Below are 24,868 nucleotides of genomic sequence, written 5' to 3'. Positions count from 1 at the left end.
TACAGCACATGAGTCCTACAAATATGAACATTTGAATCAGGAGCAGGACTAGACCACTTAGCTCTCGAGTTTACTGTGTGATTCAAATAGGTCATGGTTGACCCGATTGCTGCACTTCTCACCTACCTCTGATAATCTTTCATCTCCTCGCTTACCAAGAATGTGTCTTCAAAATATTCAATGACTTGACTCACCATGCCTTTTGAGAAGAGAGTTCTCTCGACTCTCAGCCCTCTGTGAGTAAACATTTCTGCACATCTCCACCTTAAATGGTTGGCCCCTTACTTGCGTTGTGTCTTTTTAAATTAATCCTTGTAGCCATAAAAATACACATTGAATTGCACACAGTACCTTTTTAACAGAGGAGCCCTACATTGTGTTAAATGGTAAAATTCTTCAATCCACATGAAAAGGTCTATCCTTCAAACATAATTGAAAATCCTGGTCTCTGTCATTGTTTCATTTAAAAAATCAATTTCAACAATGGAAAGTTTGATGTAATATTATTCTTTTTTTATTACAAAATGAAATAGCTACAACCATTGTGCATTTATTTTCTATTTATTAAACATATACATTAACCTGTACAAAACCAGTAATGTACACCAATGCTTTTTGAATAAATTAAGTTTTCAAGAATAAAACTTCATAGTTAAGAAGTGGTTCTACACTTAACATTGACACAATAGCAGAAATCTTTTTTTAATATATACACAATTTATTTGTTGTGCATCTTGATTTTTAGGTCACATTTGCATTCAGTATCAATGTTGGTGGTTTGGTGATCTCTCAGGATTATATAAATGAGTCAATTTACAATTGGTCCCAAATAATTACATAATATATATATTTACATGTGGTCATTGTGCTAGTACAGAATAGCTCTTCCCTTCCCAAGACTCAATTGCTAACTATACTGCTGGAATCAAATCTGATGCGCTAATCTCAGTTTAGGATGCTGGTCTGAGCCACAGCATTGATCTCGACAGCTGTAGATATGGAGGGTGAAAGATATTCATGATTCTCACTCATGACTGCCAGCTAGAATGGTTTGCTGTAGTAAGCATTACGGTGAAGATAAAACTAAGATGGGCAATGCTGCCCAATTATAAGTAACCAGATTTTCACTCTATGTCAAGGTTCCCTCAGAAAGAATGGAATTTTAGCTGAGACACTGAAGCCATGGGACCACACCCCAATGAGGATAGATCTGGGGTAGTTTGCGATTAAGGAAATGAGAGATCAGAGAAAGAAACACAGCAGAGTAATGGTAAACAACAAGGTAAACAAAGCAAAAGATGAGTGTTAACAGATTCATTTTAAAGTACATTTAAAAAGCCAATATTGCAGAAGATCTTGAACACAGCTATTTATTTTCTGCACATTTAACTTACCAAGACATTTTACTTTAAAAAAAATGAGAAGCTTAGTTCTGGCCCTGGCTCTGGCAACTTACAACATTATGACCTGAAGATCGTGTGTTGCCATGCTAGGAGAGCCAGTTTTCCTCAATACCATGAGGTGAATTTTGCCTAAATTCATTACAGTGCAATGAAAGTTTTATTTAATCTTATTTTATAAAATCACATTTATAAACCTTGAAACACATAAAAAAAAGAAACAATCATACTTGGGCGTGCATTTTGGCAGCCACTTAATTGGTTCAAAAAGAATTCATTGTCTCCACTTTAAAATTATCATTTTCTCCGTCTGTATATTGCAATCCTAAGAAACATGGGTGGTGAAAAGTACATCGGTGATTGATAAAATTGTGCTTGATTGAAGTGTTTTTTCCAATAACCCCACGTATGTCACATAATAACTAACATACTTGCCCTTCATTATGAACACTCCATACACCTCAAAACATTGCAGATAATGTCTGTGTTGGAAAGACCAATTTAATAAGAAATAAATTCCCACCCCTCCTGCAGGGCTAGAAGATTTTCTCTATCCCTCTGAAGGCCAACGTCGTTAAGGGAACTTTCTAGAACAGTAAAGGGGAGTTGCCACCCCTTCCATCTTTGGGGTGATGACCAGTCCTGGGGACTCGATGTAGTTTGTATCATTTGGCATGTTGTGCAGAGTGTGCTTGTCCAACATTGCCGTAGGAGTGACTCAGTTGGTATAAAAGCTGTAGTACCCTGTATCACTTCCATTTTCCTTCTCGTATTTCTCACCATTCTGATTGGGGGGTGAGTTCTCAGTGCTTGAGGTATAAGGAGACACTTTCCTCCGTTTGCAATCTGCCTCATACAGTCCCGAATCGGAAGAATCAGCCGACTTAACGGAATGAGGCTCGAGCCAAGATGAGTCCTCCGTTTCTTTGCTTTTGTCCTCTATGTTGACCACCGTTGGCCTGGTATCGGCCACCGGCCTGTACCAGGTCAATGCGGAGCCGGGCTTGCTGTGGTGAAATTGAGAGGGTGCCCTTGCACCCCATGCATTTCCTGAACTGAACGGATGATCCTGGTAGTAGCCCAGAGGATGGGGAGTTGCTTGAAGAGGAGGGAAACCTTTCATACTGTAAGTCATAAAGGCATTCCCGGCATATTCTGGATCATAGGAGCCGAAATCCAGTCTGTTGCCACTTGGCTGTTGTACTGGTGACACAAACCATCGGTGAGGGTTTGTAATGTCTTCTCTGTGTTTAGATGTGTGAGACACAGTCCGATCACCATTGTAGTACCGACCTTGAGGCAAGGCATTCATGTACTGGTCATGTAGGAATGGCTGATACCGTGTGCCTGGAACCAGCTGCTGGCAGTTTGGTTGATCCGGTGGAGAGGGGGTCAGTCGATCTCCTTCAGAATTCCCATACATTCTGAAAGAAACAATCCAAGGGGGAGGGATTCATGGGAGGGAAGGAATAGGAGAAACCCAATCTCAGCATGTTCTGTTATTTTATAAAGTTATGGCGTACTTCAGTAAGGCGTTCGACAAGGTTCCCCATGGGCGACTGGTTAGCAAGGCTAGATCTCACGGAATACAGGAAGAACTAGCCTGGATACAGAACTGGCTCAAAGGTAGAAGACAGAGAGTGGTGGTGGAGGGTTGCTTTTCAGACTGGAGGCCTGTGACCAGTGGAGTGCCACAAGGATCGGTGCTGGGCCCTCTACTTTTTGTCATGAACATAAATGATTTGAATGCGAGCATAAAAGGTACAGTTAGTATGTTTCCAGATGACACCAAAACTGGAGGTGTAGTGGACAGCAAAGAGGGTTACCTGAGATTACAACAGGATCTTGACCAGATGGGCCAATGGGCTGAGAAGTGGCAGATGGAGTTTAATTCAGATAAATGCGAGGTGCTGCATTTTGGGAAAGCAAATCTTAGCAGGACTTATACACTTAATGGTAAGGTCCTAGGGAGTGTTGCTGAGCAAAGAGACCTTGGAGTGCAGGTTCATAGCTCCTTGAATGTAGAGTCGCAGGTAGATAGGATAGTGAAGAAGGCGTTTGGTATGCTTTCCTTTATTGGTCAGAGTATTGAGTATAGGAGTTGGGAGGTCATGTTACAGGACATTGGTTATGCCACTGTTGGAATATTGCGTGCAATTCTGGTCTCCTTTCTAACAGAAAGATGTTGTGAAACTTGAAAGAGTTCAGAAAAGATTTACAAGGATGTTGCTAAGGTTGGAGGATTTCAGCTACAGGGAGAGGCTGAACAGGCTGGGGCTGTTTTCCCTGGAGCGTCGGAGGCTGAGGGGTGACCTTATAGAGGTTTACAAAATTATGAGGGGCATGGATAAGGTAAATAGGCAAAGTCTTTTCCCTGGGGTCGGGGAGTCCAGAACTAGAGGGCATAAATTTAGGGTGAGAGGGGAAAGATATAAAAGAGACTTAAGGGTCAACTTTTTCACGCAGAGGGTGGTACATGTATGGAATGAGCTGCCAGAGGAAGTGGTGGAGGCTTGTACAATTGCAACATTTAAGAGGCATTTGGATGGGTATATGAATAGGGAGGGTTTGGAGGGATATGGGCCGGGTGCTGGCAGGTGGGACTAGATTGGGTTGGGATATCTGGTCAGCATGGACAGGTTGGACCGAAGGGTCTGTTTCCATGCTGTACATCTCTATGAATTATGACTCTATGGCTGAACTACAACACAACTCAATGTCCCCACCTTTGCGTTGTACCCCTCAATATCTTTGAATAACAAAAATCTATTGATCTTAGAGTTAATGATTGATCGAGTGTAAACTATTCATTTAGCAGAGTGTTCCGAAAGTCTATCACCATTTGTTTGAAAGGTCATTTTCCTTATTTTACTCCTCAAAGATCTAGCTCCAACGTTTAGATTACAACTCTTGTTATAGGCTCCCCAAAGAGCATAAACAATTTCTCTTTAGCTCGTCTATCTAATTCTCTTACTATCCTGAAAACTTCAGATCAAGTCAATTGTTAACCTTCTGTAAAGTAGGGAAGACATTAGTTTTCGTAACCTTTCCTTCTCAACTTCTTTAACTCAGTCAAGATATCATTCTCCTGAATTTATAGTGCACTCCCATCAGAGTTACTACATCCTTACTACTTCTTATAGCACTGATCAAAGGTCTTGAAGCATAACTGTGTGCACTCTGTCCACTAAATGAATGATTAGGTAATTGGATGATTAGGCATGACTTTCTGAAAATACAATGTTAGTTCTTTTCAAATAAATGGTGAAAGAATTCTACTAAATTCTATAGCATACGTAGGAATTTCCTGAGAAAAGTTGTAGAATGTCCTACTTTGGGAAGGAAACATTATTGTTTGATTGCAATGGGTTTTGGTTTCTAAATGGCAAGCCCAACAATGGAAAAGTGAAATGGAGTTGATGCTGATTTCCCTCATGCCACTCATTCAGGTCCTCAGAAGACCAGGCCAATTACTAGGAACGCAACTTCTTCCTTTCCATCTGCATGTAACCCAACAAGATGATTCCTCTGTGAATGAGCTGTTCTGCAGGGAGCTTTGCATCGGTAAGTTTGTTAGCTTAGCTTTTAACCTCCTGCAGTGACTTTGCACACATCTTGCAAATTAATCCAAGGCTGTTGTCAATCTCAATGAGCTGAGATGTCCCTTGGATTTTAATTCGAGATGCATTCAGAACGGGCAGGATGTGAGGGAGACTTAAGCAGGAGTCTGGACTCAGCAGGACTTCCAGTAAAGCAGGACGGTGCAGCATTACTTCTCAATGCCACTAGAAAACCAGGGGAATGTGATACCCAGTGGGGAAGTTGGGATATGGAAAGGGTATGGTTGATGAGCTACTTATGTTGGTTGGGACAGGCGAGGCTGGGCTGGGAAGCCTTGAAGGACCTGGAGTGGTTGAGGGTGCAGATGTTAGAGTTGTATTGGGGGGAAGATTTCTTATCCACTGGGTTTGGCTAAACTGGAAACGCAATGTGGCTCAGCTTGTCCAGTGTTCGTTGTGACCCTGAATCAATCAATATTTCCTAATCAACCTGCTCATAATTGCTGCTACACACCTCTGGACCTTGAACGCGTGCATGAGAAAGGACGAGCCAAGTTACTGCCTGCTCCATCCAATCAGGATTGGGAAATTTTACTGCCTATTTTCTGCAGGGTGGACCAGTAACCAGTGCAATTTTAAGTGTCCATCGTCCCTGTTTCTGGCAGAGGTTAAAAACGCTCCCTTCAATTCTGCTCAGTATAACCTCGAAAAATAATTGAGCCTGTGAAGATATGATACAATAAGTATACTTACGAGTCAAAATTGTCTCGGAAGCCTTTAGCAAAAGGATTGTGGTCTATTTTAAGTTGTGTGATCTGGAAAAGAAATATTCCATAACAGTTACAGACAGATATCTTTCCCCTTACACTTCCAAACATTGCTGCAGCTTCATTGGTGATTATGTTGCTGAACGCATCAGTTTTCTGTTTAATGGAAAATAGTTTTGGTTGCAACATCTCTTTGATCCTTTCACGCCCAATCTGGCCTGAACCATGCTGGAGTTCACGATGACAAAGTACCACTCAGTGATGTAACACACTGGAGAAACTCAGTTGATCTGGCAGCATTTGTAGAGAGAGAAACAGAGTTAACATTTCAAGTCCGATATGACTCTTCATATTCTGGTCTCTGAAGAAGAGGTACCCCTGAGTCTAACCACTCCAAGTGTCTGACCGGCCGTACACAATCCTCTGGACTCATATTGAAGGCTGTCCTTGCTTTAGTGTGTTGGGACCTCCACACTGAACAGTGTTTGCCTTGAGTTTACTGAGGATTACTCTCCTTAGACTGCGAGACATTGCCATTTAGCAGAGGCATGAATGATGTGTTTGGTGTCTACGCAATTGACACACGGTGTAGGTGTAAGGCTGATAAAGCATGTTGCCGTACAGTGTCATATCCACCAACCCCCCCTCCCGCTTGACAGATCACTGCTGGCAGCCAGGATAGGCTGCCCGGCATTGGGTCTACACTAAGAGAGAAGGCAAGACAGAAGCAAGGTGTGTGCCTTTCAGCTCTGGGTGGGACAGCAAAGAGTGAGAAGGCAAGGCAAGGCTGTGAGTATCCAACTAATCGCAAAGTGAGTGAGCACAAAAACAGCAATCAGGGACCTGAGAGGCAGCCAGATCCAGTCCACAAATTGGCTTCTGGAGCCTGTACACAAAATGTGCTGGCACTAACACTCCAGGGTCATGATGTACTCCAAGGTACAGCACTGGAGAACTGTATTGGGTCAGAGATAGGCCATGAGGCTGTGATGAGGCTGGTGCATGTCCAGTGCCAACCTCCATGGATGAGGGATGGATATGGTCATTGCCCGTGGAGTGTGCCCTGAGATGTTGGCAATTGCTGTCCAAGGTGGAGGCCCAGAGGAGCTTGTGGTGAACTGGAGACACCAGATAACCGCTCTGACTTTCACTGAGGGAGCTGTCACCATTAATTTTTTTAAAATCTTTTTTTACAGAGTCAGTCCCCTAAACTAAGGAGATTTTAAATCTCCTGGTTATATTAGTCAGCCAGGGCTTTTCTGACACACTGACTGTGGCCCAGCCAGCACAGAGTCAGTCCCCTAGACCGAGGGACCATGTAACTTCTATTCAGTAAGTAGGACAATGGAAAACTGTGATTAAATGAGGTGCAATTAATTAATAATGAGACGTTAATAAATCCAAATCGGCTACTCATTACTCATTCTCCTCCGGGTTGGGGAATTGAACATTTTGCTCATGAATAGTGAATCCCCTTTCTGCTGATATCACCCTATTTACCAACTTTCTCAGCAAGGCCCAAGTCATTCACTTGCTGGAAACATTCCACCCAGAGTTAACATTTTGAGTCCATTTTGTGCTTTTTTGGTTCCAAAGAAGTCATATTGGACTCAAAAATGTTCACTGTGCTCCTCTCACCAGAGATACTGTCAGATCTGCCGAGTTTCTCCAACAGCTTTTTAATGAGCACAGCATTTTGTTTTTATCCTAACATATTATTCAGGTTGCCATTAGGGATATAAGGTTACATTCCACTCTCTAGCCCTTCTAACCCTCCTCAGACAGCCTGGCTAACAAAAATAAACAATGGGCTTGAAACTTTTACCAAGGTCAACTCACATCAGCATTCTGGTAAGCGGTAACAGCGATGAATTGTGTTTCGGGGAATGTGAAAGCTTGCATTTTCGTCGTGAGGTATGGGTCTTCAGTGCCGTCCTCCTTCACTTCCACAATGTGAAGCCGTGGCTGGTACTTGTGTAGGGACTGCAACACAATCATCTGCAACAGAAAGGTAGGAGGCAGTGATGGGCTGGGGGATGGGAGCAGGACACTCCTGGGAAGACAGAAAGCCCAAATAAATGCGGCGAACTCCAGCTGATCCTCACTAGAGTGAAACCTAGCACCCAGGGAGCCATGCCTGAAGATGGCACATTGGCAAAGCCATTCTCTTGTCACCTGATAGCCAAACAAAATTTGACCTCTGCCTTTATTGGAGGACAGTACCAAGTGGTGGGTGGGCTGATAAATTTTGACCACTGAGCTAATTCATAGATACATTTCAGGAAGGGGGATAGAGTGGGGGCATTGAAGGAGAAGGGAAAAAAAGGTGCTACTTGGCGTAATTTCTCTCTGTGAGCCTTTAGCTCAGTTTTTAAAGAAAACCTTTCTTACAAGCTGTCAGGGAATATTCCCTTCCCCCGTATCTGTCAAAGATCCTCTCAGACCTCTAGTGTTGGCTGAATATCTATCCCCAAATCTCGGCACAGCCAAAGAGAAATGGGGGCAGAAATATCTGAAGTCAGGAGCTAGTGAAGTAGGAATTAAAGATCATGACCCTGGAAATAGCCATTGAGTTTAGACCCTTCAGCCCATCAGGCTGGTGAAAAACACGCACTTTTGAATCCAAAACTCCTACGAACGGTCTTCCAGAGGCCCAGTGGGAGCTGAATCCAGAAATTCGAGTCAGAGCAATTCCAGTTGGGGATGTGTGGTTGAAGTGGAAGAACGTGGAGCTGAATCTACACAGACCCCACCTTAAAGAAAATGCAATTAATTTTCGGAATGGATTTTCTTACCTGAGTGACATTGTTAGATGCTCCTTTATTGTTGGTCAATTTGAGCTTCCCAAAGGAAATTTCTTGGCGCATCCAGTGTGCCCCTGTGTTTGGCGAGTCTGGGTGGATGTATGTCCGATTGCCTGCAATGGAACAATTGTGCCCATATCATCAAATCAGCCTTTAAGCAGATGCAAGGACATTTTTGAACTGACTTCATGAGGAAGGAATGACTCATGACAGGACTGCATGCTGCATTTATCTGAATTTTAAATGAGTCACTAGTGTTTCTAAGAAAGAGGATTTAGCATATGTTAAAAAGTTAACAGGCACCTACTTGCAGTAAGGATGGATTAATGCATCTGGTGATAAATATTTGTAGTGCATTATTGCAATTTTACTGGTTATTTGATTAAGGCACGTGTAAATGAGGCGTTGATTAATGCAAAGCTGAACTTGGGTTTCCCAGAGAAGCTACGTAAAAGTGGTCTATTGACCTTTAGGATGTGTTACTTTATACCTTGCTAAGACCAGGACTGGCTCCTGCTGTCTGGGTTTCACACTGCTGACTACAAGCCTGAAGTACTTTTTTTAACAGAGACATTCTGCTCTCTAGGATTAGAAACCCCCAGCTAACTTGTCTGTTCACTGCAGCTGACGGATGGTCACCCAACCATCAGGAGGCAACATTGCTGTTTACAAGCAGTCAAAATCAGTTTAGTAAATTCCGCAAAATAAAGATAATAAACCTATTATGTGATGTGTAGTTGCTGTTGTACTATAATAAAAATGCAGCAGCCACTTTGTGCACAAACAGCAAAATGAGAATGGCTACATCAGGTTGCTATTCTGTTCCAAGTGATGTTGGTTGGAAGCACTGACACCAGGCAAAACTGCTCTGCCCTTCTTCAAATAACATCACCGGACCTTTTGTACCCAGCAGAAAGGGCAAAGGGGGACATCAATTCATAAGTCTCTCTCTGAGTGACAGCACTTCTGACAGTGCACCGTTCCCTTAAAACCACATTGGAGGAGTGTTGGCTCAGATTTAATGCCTGCACGTGGGACTTGAACCCATTTAGCTTCTAACTCGGAGACAAACGTGCTACCTACTTAACTGAAGCCGACAGCTTGACATCTGCTTCTGCTGGATGTGCAGCCCAAGAGAGAACACTCACTAAAACAATCCCTGCATTTATTTTTGCTTAAAAGACTCACTGTGCCAGGAAATAAACAAATGGTGCTTCACACACCAATGGCCTCCAACAGCACAAATAGAATGGTTGAGATCTCATCTAAGGTTCCCCTCTAGTGCCTCCAAATAGGAACCCACCCAGGCACTGGCCGGTCACCCACCCTCATATGCAAGGTTGCCTCAGAAAAGAGGGATGGCAGGGAGATCACTTAGCATGTCTCTGACTTAGGGAATTTATTAACTTAATCGAAAGATGTGCAAGTTAGGTGAATTGGCTGTGCTAACTTGCCCATAATGTTCAGGGATGTGTAGGTTAGGTGCATTAGGCAGGGGTAAATGTAGGGGAATGGGTCTGGGTGGGATACTCTTCGGACGTTCAGTGTGGACTTGTTGGGCCGAAGGGCCTGTTTCCACACAGTAGGGATTCTAATTTCAATTCTAATTCTAATTGATGTTCTGATCCTTTCTATTCAGGAAATGGACATTGTCACAAATGGAACCTCCCCTAATGATTTAATTAGTATCCAAGGCTCATCAGAAAGTAATCAGAAGTCACATGACACCAGGTTAGCATCATAGAGTCAAACAGTATGGAAATAGACCTTTTAGTCCAACTCGTCCATGCTGACCAAATATTCTAAATTAATCTAGTTTCATTTGCCAGCATTTGGCCCATATCCCTCTAAACTTTTCCTATTTATGTACCCGTCCGGGTGCCTTTTAAATGTTGTAATTGTACCAGCGTTCACCACTTCCTTTTTTTTATAGAATCCCTACAGTGTGGAACCAGGTCCTGCAGCCCAACAAGTCCACACTGACCCTTCGAAAAGTAACCCACCCAGACCCATTCTCCTATCCTATATTTAGCCCTGACGAATGCACCTAACCTACACATCCCTGCACACTACGGGCAATTTAGCACGGCTAATCCATCTAACCTGCACATCTTTGGATTGTGGGAGGAAACTGGAGCACCCAGAGGAAACAGACACGAGGAGAATGTGCAAACTCCACACAGACAGTCACCTGAGGATGGAATTGAACTGTGAGGCAGCAGTGCTAACCACTGAGCCATCATGCCGCCCTGTGCTCATTTCTTACACCCACAACCCTCTGTGTGAAAAGGTTGCCCCTTAGGCTACTCCTACATCAGGTATAATTTCAAATAAACCTGTTGAACTATAACCTGGTGTCATGTGACTTCTGACCTTGCCCACCCCACACCAACACCGACACCTCCACCTCAACATTAGAAAGAGGGCCCATGCCGACAGGAAGTTGCTGATTGCCTTTCCCTGGTATGTATTGTATCTTAGTGAAAATCAGAAATGCAATAATTTTCTCCAGCACCCCTAGCTTAAGGATAGAAATGCCCATCCAAAGGGCATGCCATTTCTGACTGGAAGAAACAAGAGAGGTTTAGTGCATTTCCCTGATAATTAAGTTTCCTCAAGCATTGGCATCTGGAGACTACACGTCAGGTCAGTGTGAATACTGAAGGTGTTAAATCACAGGAATGTCAGCTGATGAAGGCATTAGGAATCTGGTGCATAATGTGCAAGGAAACAGCTGCTGTAATACTAGCTTAATATAAAATAAAGGTTTGGCTGGAAAATATTACAGTGCAATGGTTGCCGAAACAGCGGATCACTGTCGGAAAATTCATGATTCATAGAAATTGCCTGTCTAAATGTCTGAGGGAACAGAGAACCCCAGTTATTAGGGAATAAATTGGGGTGGATCCATTTATTTGCTTTTTAACAGACTGGCTTATTCTATCCTCTATTGGAACAACATTAACAAGTGTCTGTGTGTTAGGAAGAAAGTCTCCCAACCCCAGGCAGTAAACAGCCCCATAAGCTCTAACATTCCAACTCCTGAGGTCCTGAAAATGTAATATTCCTGATCTATGGGTTTGTTTTCTTTTGAATTTTCTGGGCATGGAGTTTGGAATTCTACTTGTATGTGAAGTATGACCATTTCATTGCTGCTGGACAATTTGTCTTACGTGAACCAGTGTGATTCTGCAATACTAGCCTCCTTAGTGTATCTTAAAACTGATTTTGGAAACGTAATGAGTTTTGGTGGGGCACCTTTCAGTTTAGGAATTGGACAAGCCTTACACATTCAAAAGCAGCAAATCACCCAACTATCTGAGTAGATCATCAGGCTCAATTCTCCAGAGTTATTATTGCTGTTAATTTGCTTAATGGCTTAACAGTTGTAAATCAAGCTATGATGCATCTACTCACTCAAACAATAGCTAATATGTTCTACTCCCTTGTGAATGTACAGATGAATGGGTGCCTTAAACTCTAGCTGTTAATGTAGCCATTAGCAAGTAATTAAGATGAGGCAATGTGATCTTAAGCTGCTTTTTATGACACTACTGTTGCCAGCAGTCAATCTCTATGCCAGACTGTGACAATGAATAGGGAGGCCTATATGTGTTGATAGCTAGGGTGAGGCTATGGCAGAGCTATTCAATTGGATTTTTCTTTAAAAATGAAAGAACTAGAAACACCAATCTGATCCAAGGTTTTACAAGTAAGAGAAACAAAGTGCACAATCAAAGATGATTAAAAACTTGCATAAATCCTTCCAAGAGTCTCATTTTTAATAAAACCACAGAACAGCATGGCACAGAAAATGGCAACTCAGTCCACCTATCAAATCTGTTCCAGCTCTTTGACAGTGATTTTCAATTAGTCCTTCTCTCCCATTCTTTCCCCAGTACCCTGCAAAGATCTACCTTTTAGGAGAAAGTGAGGACTGCAGATTCTGGAGATCAGAGTCAAGAGTGCAGTGCTGGAAAAGCAACGCTGGTCAGGCAGCATCCGAGGAGCAGGAGAATCGATGTTTCAAGCATAAGCCCATTATCACTCAGTCCTGATGAAGGGCTTTTGACCGAAGCGTCGATTCTTCTGCTCCTCGGATGCTGCCTGACCCGCTTTGCTTTTCCAGAACCACATTCTCAACAAAGGTCTACCTTCACTATTTCTCTAATTTCTTCTTGGGCCTCCTACATGTTGGAGCCTTGCCAACATCATGGATGGTGTAGAAAAAGAAAATCATTAAAATGGTACCAGTGATTGGGAGGCTTTGATTATGAGGAAAACCTGGAGCTGCTTCACCAGAACGAAGGAAGGAATCTGAGAGTGATTCAAAATAACAATGAGTTTTGATAAATGGTGAATCCAGTTACGCTGTTTTCACTGAGCGAGAATTGACTATCACCACCAATGATCAGTGGGAGAAATCAGCAAGTTGTTCAGAACAGAAACAAGAAATGCAAATAGAATCTGTAGGATGTGGAAAGGGAAGTGGTAAAATATTCGAAGAATCTGGGGAAAGGTAAATGAAATTCATTGGAAACCTCTTTTGGAAAATGAGTACATTAAGAGTAAATGGCTTGCTTCCATGCTGTGAAATGATCAATCTTCAGTCCGCTTGGTAACATTGTCAGTCTATCTGCTACAGTCCCTGATGCTAGGCGATGATTGTCTGTTGCCTGGTTTAGTGATTCGAATGAGTCGAGGGTGTGTTGGTGGAAAAGCACAGCAAGTCAGGCAGCATCCGAGGAGCAGGAGAATCGACATTTCAGGCATAAGCCCTTAATCAGGAATGAGGCTTGTGGGCCGGGGAAGCTGAGAGATAAATGGGAGGTGGGTGGGGTCGGGGGTTGGGGGTCAAGGTAGCTGTGAATGCGATAGGTAGATGAAGGTGGGGGAGAAGGTGGTAGGTCGAAGAGGGTGTGGAGCAGACAGATGGGAAAGGTGATGAACAGGTCAAGAGGACGGTGCTGAGTTGGAGGCTTGGGACTGGGATAATGTGGGGGGAGGAGAAATGAGGAAACTGGTGAAATCCACATTGATCCCTTGTGGTTGCAGGGTCCCAAGGCAGAATATGTGGTGTTCTTCCTCCGGGCGGCCTGCGGGGAGGTGTGGATGCAGGTTTTGCACTTCCTGCGGTGGCAGGGGAAGGTGCCGGGAATGAGATGTGTGCTGGTGAGGGTCATGAATCTGATGAGGGAATTGCAGAAGGAATGGTCTCTCCAGAACACTGATAGGAGTGGGGAGGGAAATATGTCTCTGGTGGTGGGGTTCGTTTGTAGGTGGCAGAAGTGGCAGAGGATGATGCGATGTATAAGGAAGTTGATAGGATGGAAGGTGAGGACCGAGAGTGGGGTAGGGGGGAGGGCCCTTGTTGTGTTGGGAGGGGCGGGGTCCAAGGGCGGAGGTACAGAAAGTGTAGGAGATATTGGAGATTATCGTCAACCACGTGGAAAAGGAAACTACGATCTTGGAAGAAGGAGGTCATCTGGGATTTTCTAAGGTGGACTTGGTCATCCTGGGAACAGTTGCGGTGGAGGTGGAGGAATTGGGAATAATGGATGGTGGTTTTACAGTAAGTAGGGTGGGAGGAGGTGTAATCTAGATAGCTGTGGGAGTAAGTGGGCTTATTATAGATGTCCGTGGTTAGTCGGTTGCCATAGATGGAGATGGAGAGGTCCAGGAAAGGGAGGGAGGTGTCTGAGATAGTCCAGGTAAATTTGAGGTCAGGGTGAAAGGTGTTAGTGAAGTTGATGAACTGTTCAACCTCCTCATGGGAGCATGGCATAGCTTTCTCCTGATTGGAATGAGGGCCAAGTGGACCTCATTGACTATGAGATCCTTGATTAGGTTGTTAACCTGGGCCAATCAGGGAACCCCTGGCTGATCAATATAAAGAAGACCTCACTTTGTGTCTTCCACTGTGTCTCACACCTGCACACACACACCATGGGTGCTGGGGATAAAATAAGCACTACCGCACTTAGGTGGAAGTGTGGGGGTTAAATTTAAAGAAAATAAAAAGAAAAAAAAATAATAATAAAGAGGGGAATAAAAAAAAAATATAAAGAAGACCTCACTTTGTGTCTTCCACTGTGTCTCACACCTGCACACACACACCATGGGTGCTGGGGATAAAATAAGCACTACCGCACTTAGGTGGAAGTGTGGGGGTTAAATTTAAAGAAAATAAAAAGAAAAAAAAATAATAATAAAGAGGGGAATAAAAAAAAAATATAAAGAAGACCTCACTTTGTGTCTTCCACTGTGTCTCACACCTGCACACACACACCATGGGTGCTGGGGATAAAATAAGCACTACCGCACTTAGGTGGTAGTGTGGGGGTTAAAATTAAAAAAAATAATAAAAAAAAAGAAACAGGAAAAAAAATATAAACAGGAGAGCTGTTTTCCTATCTTCCTGGTGGTGGAAAAAAAAATATAAAGAAGACCTCACTTTGTGTCTTCCACTGTGTCTCACACCTGGGTGCTGGGGATAAAATAAGCACTACCGCACTTAGATGGTAGTGTGGGAGTTTAAGAAAAAAATATATATAAACAGGAGTGTGGGCGCCGCAGGGAGTGGAGTGCATCATTTCTCCCTCCAAAAAAAAAGAAAAAGAAAGAAAAAAAAAATAAAGAAGACCTCTACTGCTGTTAGGCAGTAGTGTGGGGGAAAATAGGAGAAGGAAGAAAAAAACATATATATAACAGGAGATTGTCTCCTCAGTTTAGAAAAAAAGAGAAAATATATAAACAAGAGATTCAGAGAGTCTCCTTATTCTTGGGACTGGCTCTGAGCTGGGAGAAAGTGAGGTCTGCAGATTCTGGAGATCAGAGTTGAGAGTGTGTTGCTGGAAAAGCACAGCAGGTCAGGCAGCATCCAAGAAGCAGGAGAATCAACGTTTCAGGCCAGAGCCCTTCATCTGAGCTGGTTGGTCAGAGCCCTTGTCCTTTGCATATGTAAATAAATGGTGACACATTTACTGGATACTGGCCCCTGTGTAGTTATTTTGAAGGGCTTTTGCCCGAAACGTCGATTTGGCTGCTCGTCGGATGCTGCCTGAATTGCTGTGCTCTTCCAGCACCACTGATCCAGAATCTGGTTTCCAGCATCTGCAGTCATTGTTTTTACCTCGTTATTTCACTAACCCATTGCATTACAACCTGCAGAGTGACAATTTCAATCAAGCACCTTTGATGTCCAGAGAAGACTCTCTGAAGGTCACTATGTCAATCATTCAACAGACAATCCTCGCCCACCTTCAGTTCTGAAGAAGAGACATTAGTATTCCTCTCTCCACAGATGCTGCCAGATCTGTTGAGTTTCTCTGACACTGTTTTTATTTTAAATCTCCAGCATTCGCAAAATTTTGCTTTTGTTCCACTGTCCCTTTATATTGAATTGAAAGGATGATACAATGATACAAGATTGGATTTTGTTATCTCTCGGTTTATGTTGGTGAGCTGTTGACGATGGCAGTGCCAATAGTGTCATGCCACTGTGGTCAAAAGCTGGAATTGTGCCACCCAAAATAGCTCTGATGTTAACTTCAGAAAGATGCTGCTATTTTGATGCCCAAACTGTTTTGTGCTGACACAGAAATTATAGTATAACTGCACCCCTCCTAGTTTGTCACATTCAGAAACCATGTAATACAGAACATATACAGTAATTCAGGTCACCCTCGATTGTTTAACTACTCTTTATAATATAGATTGTAGAAAGAAAAAGAATCACTGGGAGCTTTGATGTTATATAAACCCTTATTTTAATCTCAGAGTTATAATCTAGAGAATGACTAGACTAGTATCTCCTTTACAAGTAATTGTAATAAAGTTGAGCTGTTTACAGGTAATGTCTGAAAACACTTCTTTACTTTAATGGGGATAGAAAACCAGAATTCTCACCATCCAAATGCTCAAACACACCAGAAAAGACTTGGGGGGTCAATTCAAAATGGAGCTTGACAGTTTTTTTTTAAAATTAGTTAAGGTTATTCGTAATTTAGGGGCCAAGACAATGAGATGAAGTCAGTTGTTTTCTTTTTTATATCCAGAAGTGTTCTTTCACATGACTAAACAGCTTTTCTCCATCACCAAATCACCGTGACTTTATTTTTTGCTCATAACTGTTAACTGCCACCAGTAAATCACCCACACAACCATCAGAAGTGAGGCAGGAGTAGGGAGAGCGGGAAGCAGCCTTCCTTCTGTTAACTCCCACATTCACCTCATTTCACCTCCCACATTCTATCCTCACTGGGGTGTGTATTCAGGGTCAGCAACTGTTACCTTTGATGCTTTTTCATAACGCTCCTTGTCAAACAGGATTGTCTTAAACTCAAAAGTCTAGCTTGACACTGCAGGGTAATATCTGAGGGAGCACTGCACTGTCAGAGTTATTGCCTTTTGGCTGAAATGTTTAATCAGGTTTTCACAGCAGGACCTGAAAGAACCCATGAGGCTGGTTCAAAGGAGAGTTATCCCTGATGGCCTGGCTAATAACTATCCCTCAATCAACATCACTGAGATCACCCACCTATTCTCACATTACAGTCTATGAGCGCTTGCTGTGTGAAAATTGGCTGCTATATTTCCTACATGACAATAGTGACCATATTTCAAAACCACTTTATTTGCTGTAGCAAGGTCCTGAGGTTATTTAAATACACATACTTTCTACCTCCCATTCCTATCAGGAAATGATATTCAGCTTCTGATTGGTCATGGGTTAGGCACCTCTTAGCCATGAAACAGCTAAGATTCCTGACCACTCCAGTAAAAATCCTATTCCGATTGGGCATATCTGAGTGGCTGTTGAGAACAACATCTTCCAGGTGATGACCATCTCCAGTGAACAAGAATCTAACCATTGCCCCTTGGCATTCAGAGATATTACCATAATTGAATTCCCCACTATCAACATCCTGGGAACACCACTGACTAGCAACTGAGCTGGATTAGTCATACAAGAATAGGTCAGAAGCTAGGAATTCTGCAGCGAGGAACTCATCTCCTGTTTCCTCAGTGATCGTCTCAGCATCTAGAAGGCACAGGTCAGGAGTGTGATTGAATAGTCTCCATTTGCCTGGATGGATGCAGCCCCAGTAAAACTCAGGAAAGTTGACATCATCCACGACAAAGAAGCCTGGTAAGCACCCTATTTACCAACGTCAACAGTCACCCACTTCACTGCAGTCACACAGTGATAGCGATGTGTACCATATATAAGATCGACCACAGTAATTCACTATGACTCCTTTGACAACACCTTCAAAGCTGTGAGCACTGGAAGGGTGAGGGTGTCAGAGGGCAGGATAATGCAATTACATGCCAGTTTCCTTCAAGCCATATATCACCTGACCTGGAACTATATTACTATTCCTTCACAGTTGCTGGGTCAAAATTCAGCATTTACTTCCTAAAGTTCCCAACATCTCAAGGACTGCAGTGATTCAAGAACGTATCTCACCACCACCTTCTCCAGGGCAGTCAGGGATGGTCAATGAATACAGGCCTAGCCATCGATGCCCACTTCTGTGAACGAATGTATCCCAGTGGTCGATCTGTGCTCTGAAGGCTCAAAGTGCCATGAGCACTTGCTCCTTGCCCTGGTACAGCAAGCTGTGCATTCTAACTGATGTCAATGGATATTGTGCTGCCTGGGAGAACTCCAAATTATTGATGTGTTTGGCATGAATTCATTTTTAATCTGACAAGGAAAGTTGTACTAGAAAGATTGATATACCAGACAGGGGATATTATGAGAATGCAATAACATGAAATGTGGAATATAGATCTATGCATTTACCAAAGACAGGTCAGTCCTGATGATGTGGATGTACTTTGTTGAGGGGGTTTTCTTGCGTTTCTGACTCCTTCGGAGAATAATGCAGTGAGGACAGAAACTGCAATGGGAACTTTTATTCCACGGTGGATTTCATTTACAGTTCCCTTGAAATGATTTTCTCCTTGTCCTTAGTATAAAGGGGGATAGCTTTCTGCCCCTTCTCCAGGGATTTGATCAGATGCCTGTCCTTGGATTGAACCTAGGACTGATTACGTATTGGCTATTTGATTGTGGAAGTCATCAATGACAAGCCCAAGAATGGCTTGATAATGATTTGGAGTTCAAACCCTGCAGAAGCCTCTTACGTGTCCACATCTCCCTCCCCTCCAATAATGATGGCCAAGATCTCAGCCATTGAGGCCCTAACCATTGAAACTTTCTTCCCTTAGATCCTCTACAGTCACTTGGTGGTCAAGAACTTCAATGTCACTAGGAAGAGAGATATGCTGCCAAACCTTTCTGACTTGCCCATTTCAGCCCAAATGCAAGAATACCAGATTTCAAATCTATTGCAACAATCTCTGATTTAAAGGTTTATCCTTGAGCGTAAGATGGAAACCTTTAGCAACATAGTTAAAAATCAGGCAACACCAGGTTATCGTCCAACAGGTTAATTTGGAAGCACTAGCTTTCAGAGTGCTGCTCTTTCATCAGGTGGTGAAGGAGCAGGGCTCTGAAAGCTAGTGCTTCTAAATAAACTTGTTGGACTATAACCTGGTGTTGTGTAATTTTTAACTTTGTCCACCCCAGTCCAATACCGGCACCTCCAAATCACGTTTAGCAACAATTCTCTTTTTGCAGCAATATTCCAATGGGAGTTACCTAGATTTCTAATACCTCTCCTAACTGAACAGCATACAGTCCTTGGGTGAATAATTATTTTGACTCTCCAGCAGTTTGAAGAATTTTGCTGTGGCTTTCATATTCTCAGAACAATTTAGAGCATTCAGTTTCGAACAAAAAAAAAACCCATCCACTGCCAATGGGGGCAAACGTAAAGCTTCGCATCTTCAGTAAATGACTATAGTAATGGGATATAGTTTAATTTTCAAAACTGTTTGGAACAAGCAAGCTTCTCAATTGTATTGCTAAATGTTGGCCAGTGTTCAGTGATGCAGTGTTATATTATCATATGCCCCAAGTATCTGATAACATTTAATATTTAATATTACCCCTTGGTCTTAACATTAAAGTGTGGTGGCATGAGCTTGTTTTATCCTGCAGCATATATCTTACAGAATGTTAAGTGAAACCACTGAAGCAAAACCGTTTCCACCAAGAGTGAGGCTACAGAATTATATATGTATCTGTGTCTGTGCACAAGGTCTAGTGGCAGCTGTCTTCTATAAAGTCTGTCATCTAGAAATTATCATGGGCAGTACCCGAAAATGGGTGATATCCGATTAGCTGCCTGTTATATACAGTGCCTAATATTTAGTGTCATTGACTGCACTGGAACTAAATGGCTACACATAATGACTAGCTGATCTGATGCACTCCATTTTATGCTACCTCCTCAGATTAATTTCCAGCACAAAATGTGAACCATACCGCCAAGAAATTACGTGTTTTGGACCACGTGTACAGTATACCCTTTCCATATGAAAGGGTTTAAAGCGCAGCGCAGACTATTCTGGTAAAGTGCCCACAGATGTTCATGCCTGTAGCCTCTGGCACACTAACCTTGCATGTTGCCTTCTGCTTTGCCACACTGTACCCATTTTCCTCCCTGGTACCTCCAATGATGCTGATCTGCCAGGACAACATCCACATAAATATTATAATGAGCAGAAGGATCCAGCCCCGTGATGTTAAAACTCAGGAAAGGAAACATCCGCCTGGAAAAAGAGGGGAACAAGAAAGGTCAACATTCTGCTGATTTAAAAGAGAATAAAAATGAACTGCTTGACAAAATAATGCTCTTTCTGCCACTCAGTCTAGAATCACATTGTTGAAGGAATAGTCTTTAGTTTTAACTTTATATTTGTCACTGTGATTATCATTACTAGAGATGGACACAATTGTTAATCAGAACCCCCTAACAGTTTGATCTCCTGACCAAAGAAAGCCCCTCCACCCATATCATTGTAATTTCCTAGTTTGTCATGTACATATATTTATATATTTATGGATCTGGCTGTGTGCAGAATGACTGCCACATTTCCAAACATTACAGTAATGGCCATACTGTTTTTCTTAAAACACTTCTGGATGTTCTAGGGTTACCGAAATCATTTCATTGATGCAGGAAAATATTAAGAAAGTCAAGCTGTGTTTTTCCAAAAATGCTACAACCAATAATTTAATATGAAACTGAAATAGCCCGATAAGGAAAGGAATTCTATCAAAAATTAGCTGGAAAATTAGGAACTGTCCTTGGATAAAATGATAACAATTAACATTTATATCACACAACCAATATAATAAGCATTCCCATAATTATCCCAGTTTAAATTAAAATTTGACAGATCTACATAAGAGGAACAGAGGGATGTTGGGGTGCTTGTCCACAGATCCTTGAAAGTGGCAGGACAGGTTAATAGGGAAGTTAAGAAGGCAAGTGGGACACTTGCCTTTATCAACCATGGCAGAGATTATGAGAGCAGGGAGGTTATGTTGGAATTGAGTGCCACAAGGATCGTGCTGGGCCCTCTACTTTTTGTCATTTACATAAATGATTTGGATGTGAGCATAAGAGGTACAATCAGTAAGTATGCAGAAGACACCAAAATTGGAGGTGTAGTGGACAGCGAAGAGGGTTACCTCAGATTACAACAGGATCTTGAGCAGATGGGCCAATGGGCAGAGAATTGGCAGATGGAGTTTAATTCAGATAAATGCGAGGTACTGCATTTTGGGAAAGCAAATTTTAGCGGAACGTATACACTTAATGATAAGGTCCTAGGGAGTGTTGCTGAACAAAGAGACCATGGAGTGCAAATTCATCGCTCCTTGAAAGTGGATGCGCAGGTAGATAGGATAGTGAAGAAGGTGTTTGGTATACTTTCTTTTATTGGTCAGTGTATTGAGTACAGGAGTTGGGAGGTCATGTTGCGGCTGTACAGAGCATTGGTTAGGCCACTGTTGGAATATTGTGTGTAATTCTGGTCTCCTTCCATTGGAAAGATGTTGTGAAACTTGAAAGGGTTCAGAAAAGATTTACAAGGATGTTGCCAGGTTGGAGGATTTCAGCTACAGGGAGAGGCTGAACAGGCTGGGGCTGTTTTCCCTGGAGCGTCAGAGGCTGAGGGGTGACCTTATAGAGGTTTACAAAATTATGAGGGGCATGGATAGGGCAAATGGACAAAGTTTTTTCCCTGGGGTCGGGGAGTCCAGAACTAGAGGGCATAGGTTTAGGGTGAGAGGGGAAAGATATAAAAGAGACCGACGGGGTAACTTTTTCACACAGAAAGTGGTGCATGTATGGAATGAGCTGCCAGAGGAAGTGGTGGAGGATGGTACAATTGCAACATTTAAGAGTTATTTGGATGGGTATATGAATAGGAAAGGTTTGGAGGGATATGGACCGGGTGCTGGCAAGTGAAACTAGATTGGGTTGGGATATCTAGTCGGCATGGACAGATTGGACCGAAGGGTCTGTTTCCATGCTGTACATCTCTATGAGTCTATGACTTTGGTTAGGCCACAGATGGAGTGCTGTGTGCAGTTCTGGTCACTGTACCATAGGAAGGATGTGATTGCAGTGGAGAGGGTGCAGAGGAGATTCGCCAGGATGTTGCCTGGGATGGAGTGCTGTAGCTATGAAGACAGACTGGATAAGCTCAAGGTGTTTTCTTCAGAGCAGGGAAAGGCTGAGTGGTGACCTGTTTTCAGGTCCCCACTCAGCCTTTAGAGGGGCATAATGTTGTGAGGGGCGGGCTGGATAGAAAGCAGCTGTTCCTCTTAGAGTGAGGATCAATAACAAGGGGTATACATTTAGGGTGAAAAGCAGGAGGTTCAGAGGGGAATTGAGAAAAATCCTTTTCAACCAGAGGGTGGTGGGCATCTGGATTGCATTCCTGGGAGGGGAGTTGAAGTGGATAACCTCTTGGATAAGCACTTGAAGTGTCATAACATTCGAGGCTATGGGCCAAGTGCTGCAAAGTGTAGATTAGGCTAGCTTTTTGTCACTTTAGAGTCGATGGGGTGAAGAGCCTCTTCTGTCCTGTGTGATTCTAAGATATGAAGTCAAGAGTTGAGAAATGAAGGGTACTCAAAATCTGGAGAGAGTACCACATGTTGGAGTGTGATGTCACGAGGAACAGACATTACCCAAGATGCTATGGCTAGAAACAGATTGATAAGAATGGAATCAGGAGAGTGCAATCCCATCTACTGGTCTTCAGGTCAAAGTCAGTGAAGCAGAGCGTGCAGACAATTGAAGAGGAAAGGTTCAACTTGGTCACAGTCATATGATAAGAGTTGTTTTGGTACTGTGATAGGAGCAGAAACCTGATTGGAGGGATTCAGACATAGCGTTCAGTGAAAGATCAGTGTTTGGGAGGCCATAACATCTTCAAAGACTTTGAAGAGGAACAGGAAGTGGAGTAGGAGTTTGGAACGATGGTGTGTACAATGTTTTTTTTTTGAGGGTGGTGATGGTCACAAATTTAAAAGGAGAGAGGGACAACAACTAATAGTGAGAATGTTAACAGTCTTGGCCAACAATGGGGTGGAAGGCAGGAGAGGAAGTTGCTGGGTCAATGAGTTTACTGGGAATAGGAACAAGCGATCTGGAGGTGGGTGCCAATTATCAGGAGGTAGTAGAAAGCATAGGGGGAGATCCATGTTAAGGACTGGGATGATTCTGGAACAGTAGATGAGAACAGCTGCCTTGGTTTTAAAAGGTTCATCAGAATCTGATTCAGCTAACATTTAGTCTTAAGAGTCATAGAGATGTACAGCACGGAAACAGATCCTTCAGTCCAACCTGTTCATGCCAGCCAGATATCCCAACCCAACTTGTCAAATGACTAGCAACAGATAACTGGAGATGCATCATGTATTGTGCCTGACTTCAATAATTTTGAAATTGGATTGTGCATTGGATATATTTTCGATAATTGGATCAATTTTCAAATAATGTAAACCTATTTTTAAAAATGATAAAATCAAGTAATCAGAGTAACAAACTGAGTGAGGAAACTGGCTAAGGTTCATTGGCTTTTCTGACTTGCTCGCTCTGGTATGTACAGGAAAGCGTAGTGGATCACATGATTGAAACGTTTTCAGTAAAAACCACTCGAGCGGAGAAAGAAAATACAACAGCCAAGTTCCATTACTAGTTTCCGACGAAAATGTCAATTTGAAATGAAACTGAGCCTTGCAATAATCTAAAATCTCAAACATTCAGTGAAGTGGCGGGGGAAGGGCTGCGAGGTTCTATCACAATGGGATAACAATCAATTGGAGGGGCCTGTGGTAAAATGGACACCTAATGATTCAGTAAAGCAGTTTCTTTATTTGTCACCAGCAAGTCACATGAAGGTTTGAAATGCCATCAGTCCAATAGGTATGGACCATCAAAACCATCTTGAGTTGAGTACTGAATGGCAGACCCTGAATGATTACTATGACTCAGTAACAATCGCATCTCTTGAATCTTGTAGGTTCCAGCTCTTCTGTAGAAAATTGAGCATTAGGTCTGGGGTTCTATAATTCGAGGAAAAAAATGCTGAGGCCCTTAATTGAAGAACAGTAGGGTTTTTCTGTAAAATGCAAAGTGCTATGGAGGCTGGGGCTAAAAAAGAATAAAAACGAAAAATGCTGGAGAGGCTCAGCAACTCTGGTACCACCTGTGGAGGGAGAAACACAGTCAATGCAACACAAGTTGAATATGACTCTTCTCAGCCTTCAAAGCGTTAACTATGTTTCTCTCTCTCTACAGGTGCTGCCTGATTTACTTAGTCTCTCCAGTGTTTTGTTTTCATTTCAGGGACTTCTGCCCAGTTCCCTGGCCAATACCTATCATGAACCAACATGATCCAGTCGTTAATAACCACTTTGCTGTCTGTGAGAGGCAATCTCATTGAAACATGTAGAATTCTTAAGGGATTTGACGGGGTAAATGCTGAGAGGGTGTTTCTTCACCTGGGGCAGTCTGGGATAAGAGAGCATGGTCTCAGAATAATGGGGGTGACAAATTTAAAAGTGAGGTAAGGAGGAATTTTTTCTCTCGGGTTCTTTGGAACTCCTTGCCATAGAGCTATGAGGTTAGAATGTACATTTAAGGCTGAAATAGATTCTTAATTAAGAGGAAATTCAAGGGTTACAGGGAAAACGCAGGAAAATGGACAAGACAAGTGTAGGATTAGCTGTGCTCCTATTGAATCAAGGAACAGGCTCAAGGGGCCGAAAAGCCTATTCCTGTTCTTATTTGATATAGTCTTATGGGAGTAAGCTGGACAGTCTGTGAGAGGAAGGGACAGGAAGACCGTGGGATAACGAGGATTCAGATGAGATCTCTAACAGTGGATCATTTTCACTG

The 24,868-nt window shown here is 42.7% G+C and overlaps 1 protein-coding gene across 1 annotated transcript in view; it reads right to left on the bottom strand.

The window, feature by feature from the left end:
- Positions 1 to 498: 498 nt before the first annotated feature.
- The window catches only part of tbx21 (T-box transcription factor 21), a 41,539-nt gene continuing 17,169 nt past the window's right edge, over positions 499 to 24,868 (bottom strand). Inside the window, exons 2-6 of the mRNA XM_043674874.2 lie at positions 20,065 to 20,219; positions 8,523 to 8,644; positions 7,567 to 7,725; positions 5,714 to 5,775; positions 499 to 2,824 (exon numbers count right to left, since the gene is read on the bottom strand). Of these exons, the coding sequence (XP_043530809.1) occupies positions 2,119 to 2,824; positions 5,714 to 5,775; positions 7,567 to 7,725; positions 8,523 to 8,644; positions 20,065 to 20,219 (1,204 nt within the window). The 3' untranslated portion in view covers positions 499 to 2,118. The remainder of the gene's footprint in view (positions 2,825 to 5,713; positions 5,776 to 7,566; positions 7,726 to 8,522; positions 8,645 to 20,064; positions 20,220 to 24,868) is intronic.

This window comes from Chiloscyllium plagiosum, unplaced genomic scaffold (genome assembly GCF_037043375.1).
Source record: "Chiloscyllium plagiosum isolate Xiang-an unplaced genomic scaffold, Cpla_swu_hap1 HiC_scaffold_32, whole genome shotgun sequence".
In the NCBI taxonomy this organism is placed as follows: Eukaryota; Metazoa; Chordata; class Chondrichthyes; order Orectolobiformes; family Hemiscylliidae; genus Chiloscyllium; species Chiloscyllium plagiosum.
Note: the sequence above shows the minus strand (reverse complement) of the source record. Positions and strands in the feature narration are given on the sequence as shown.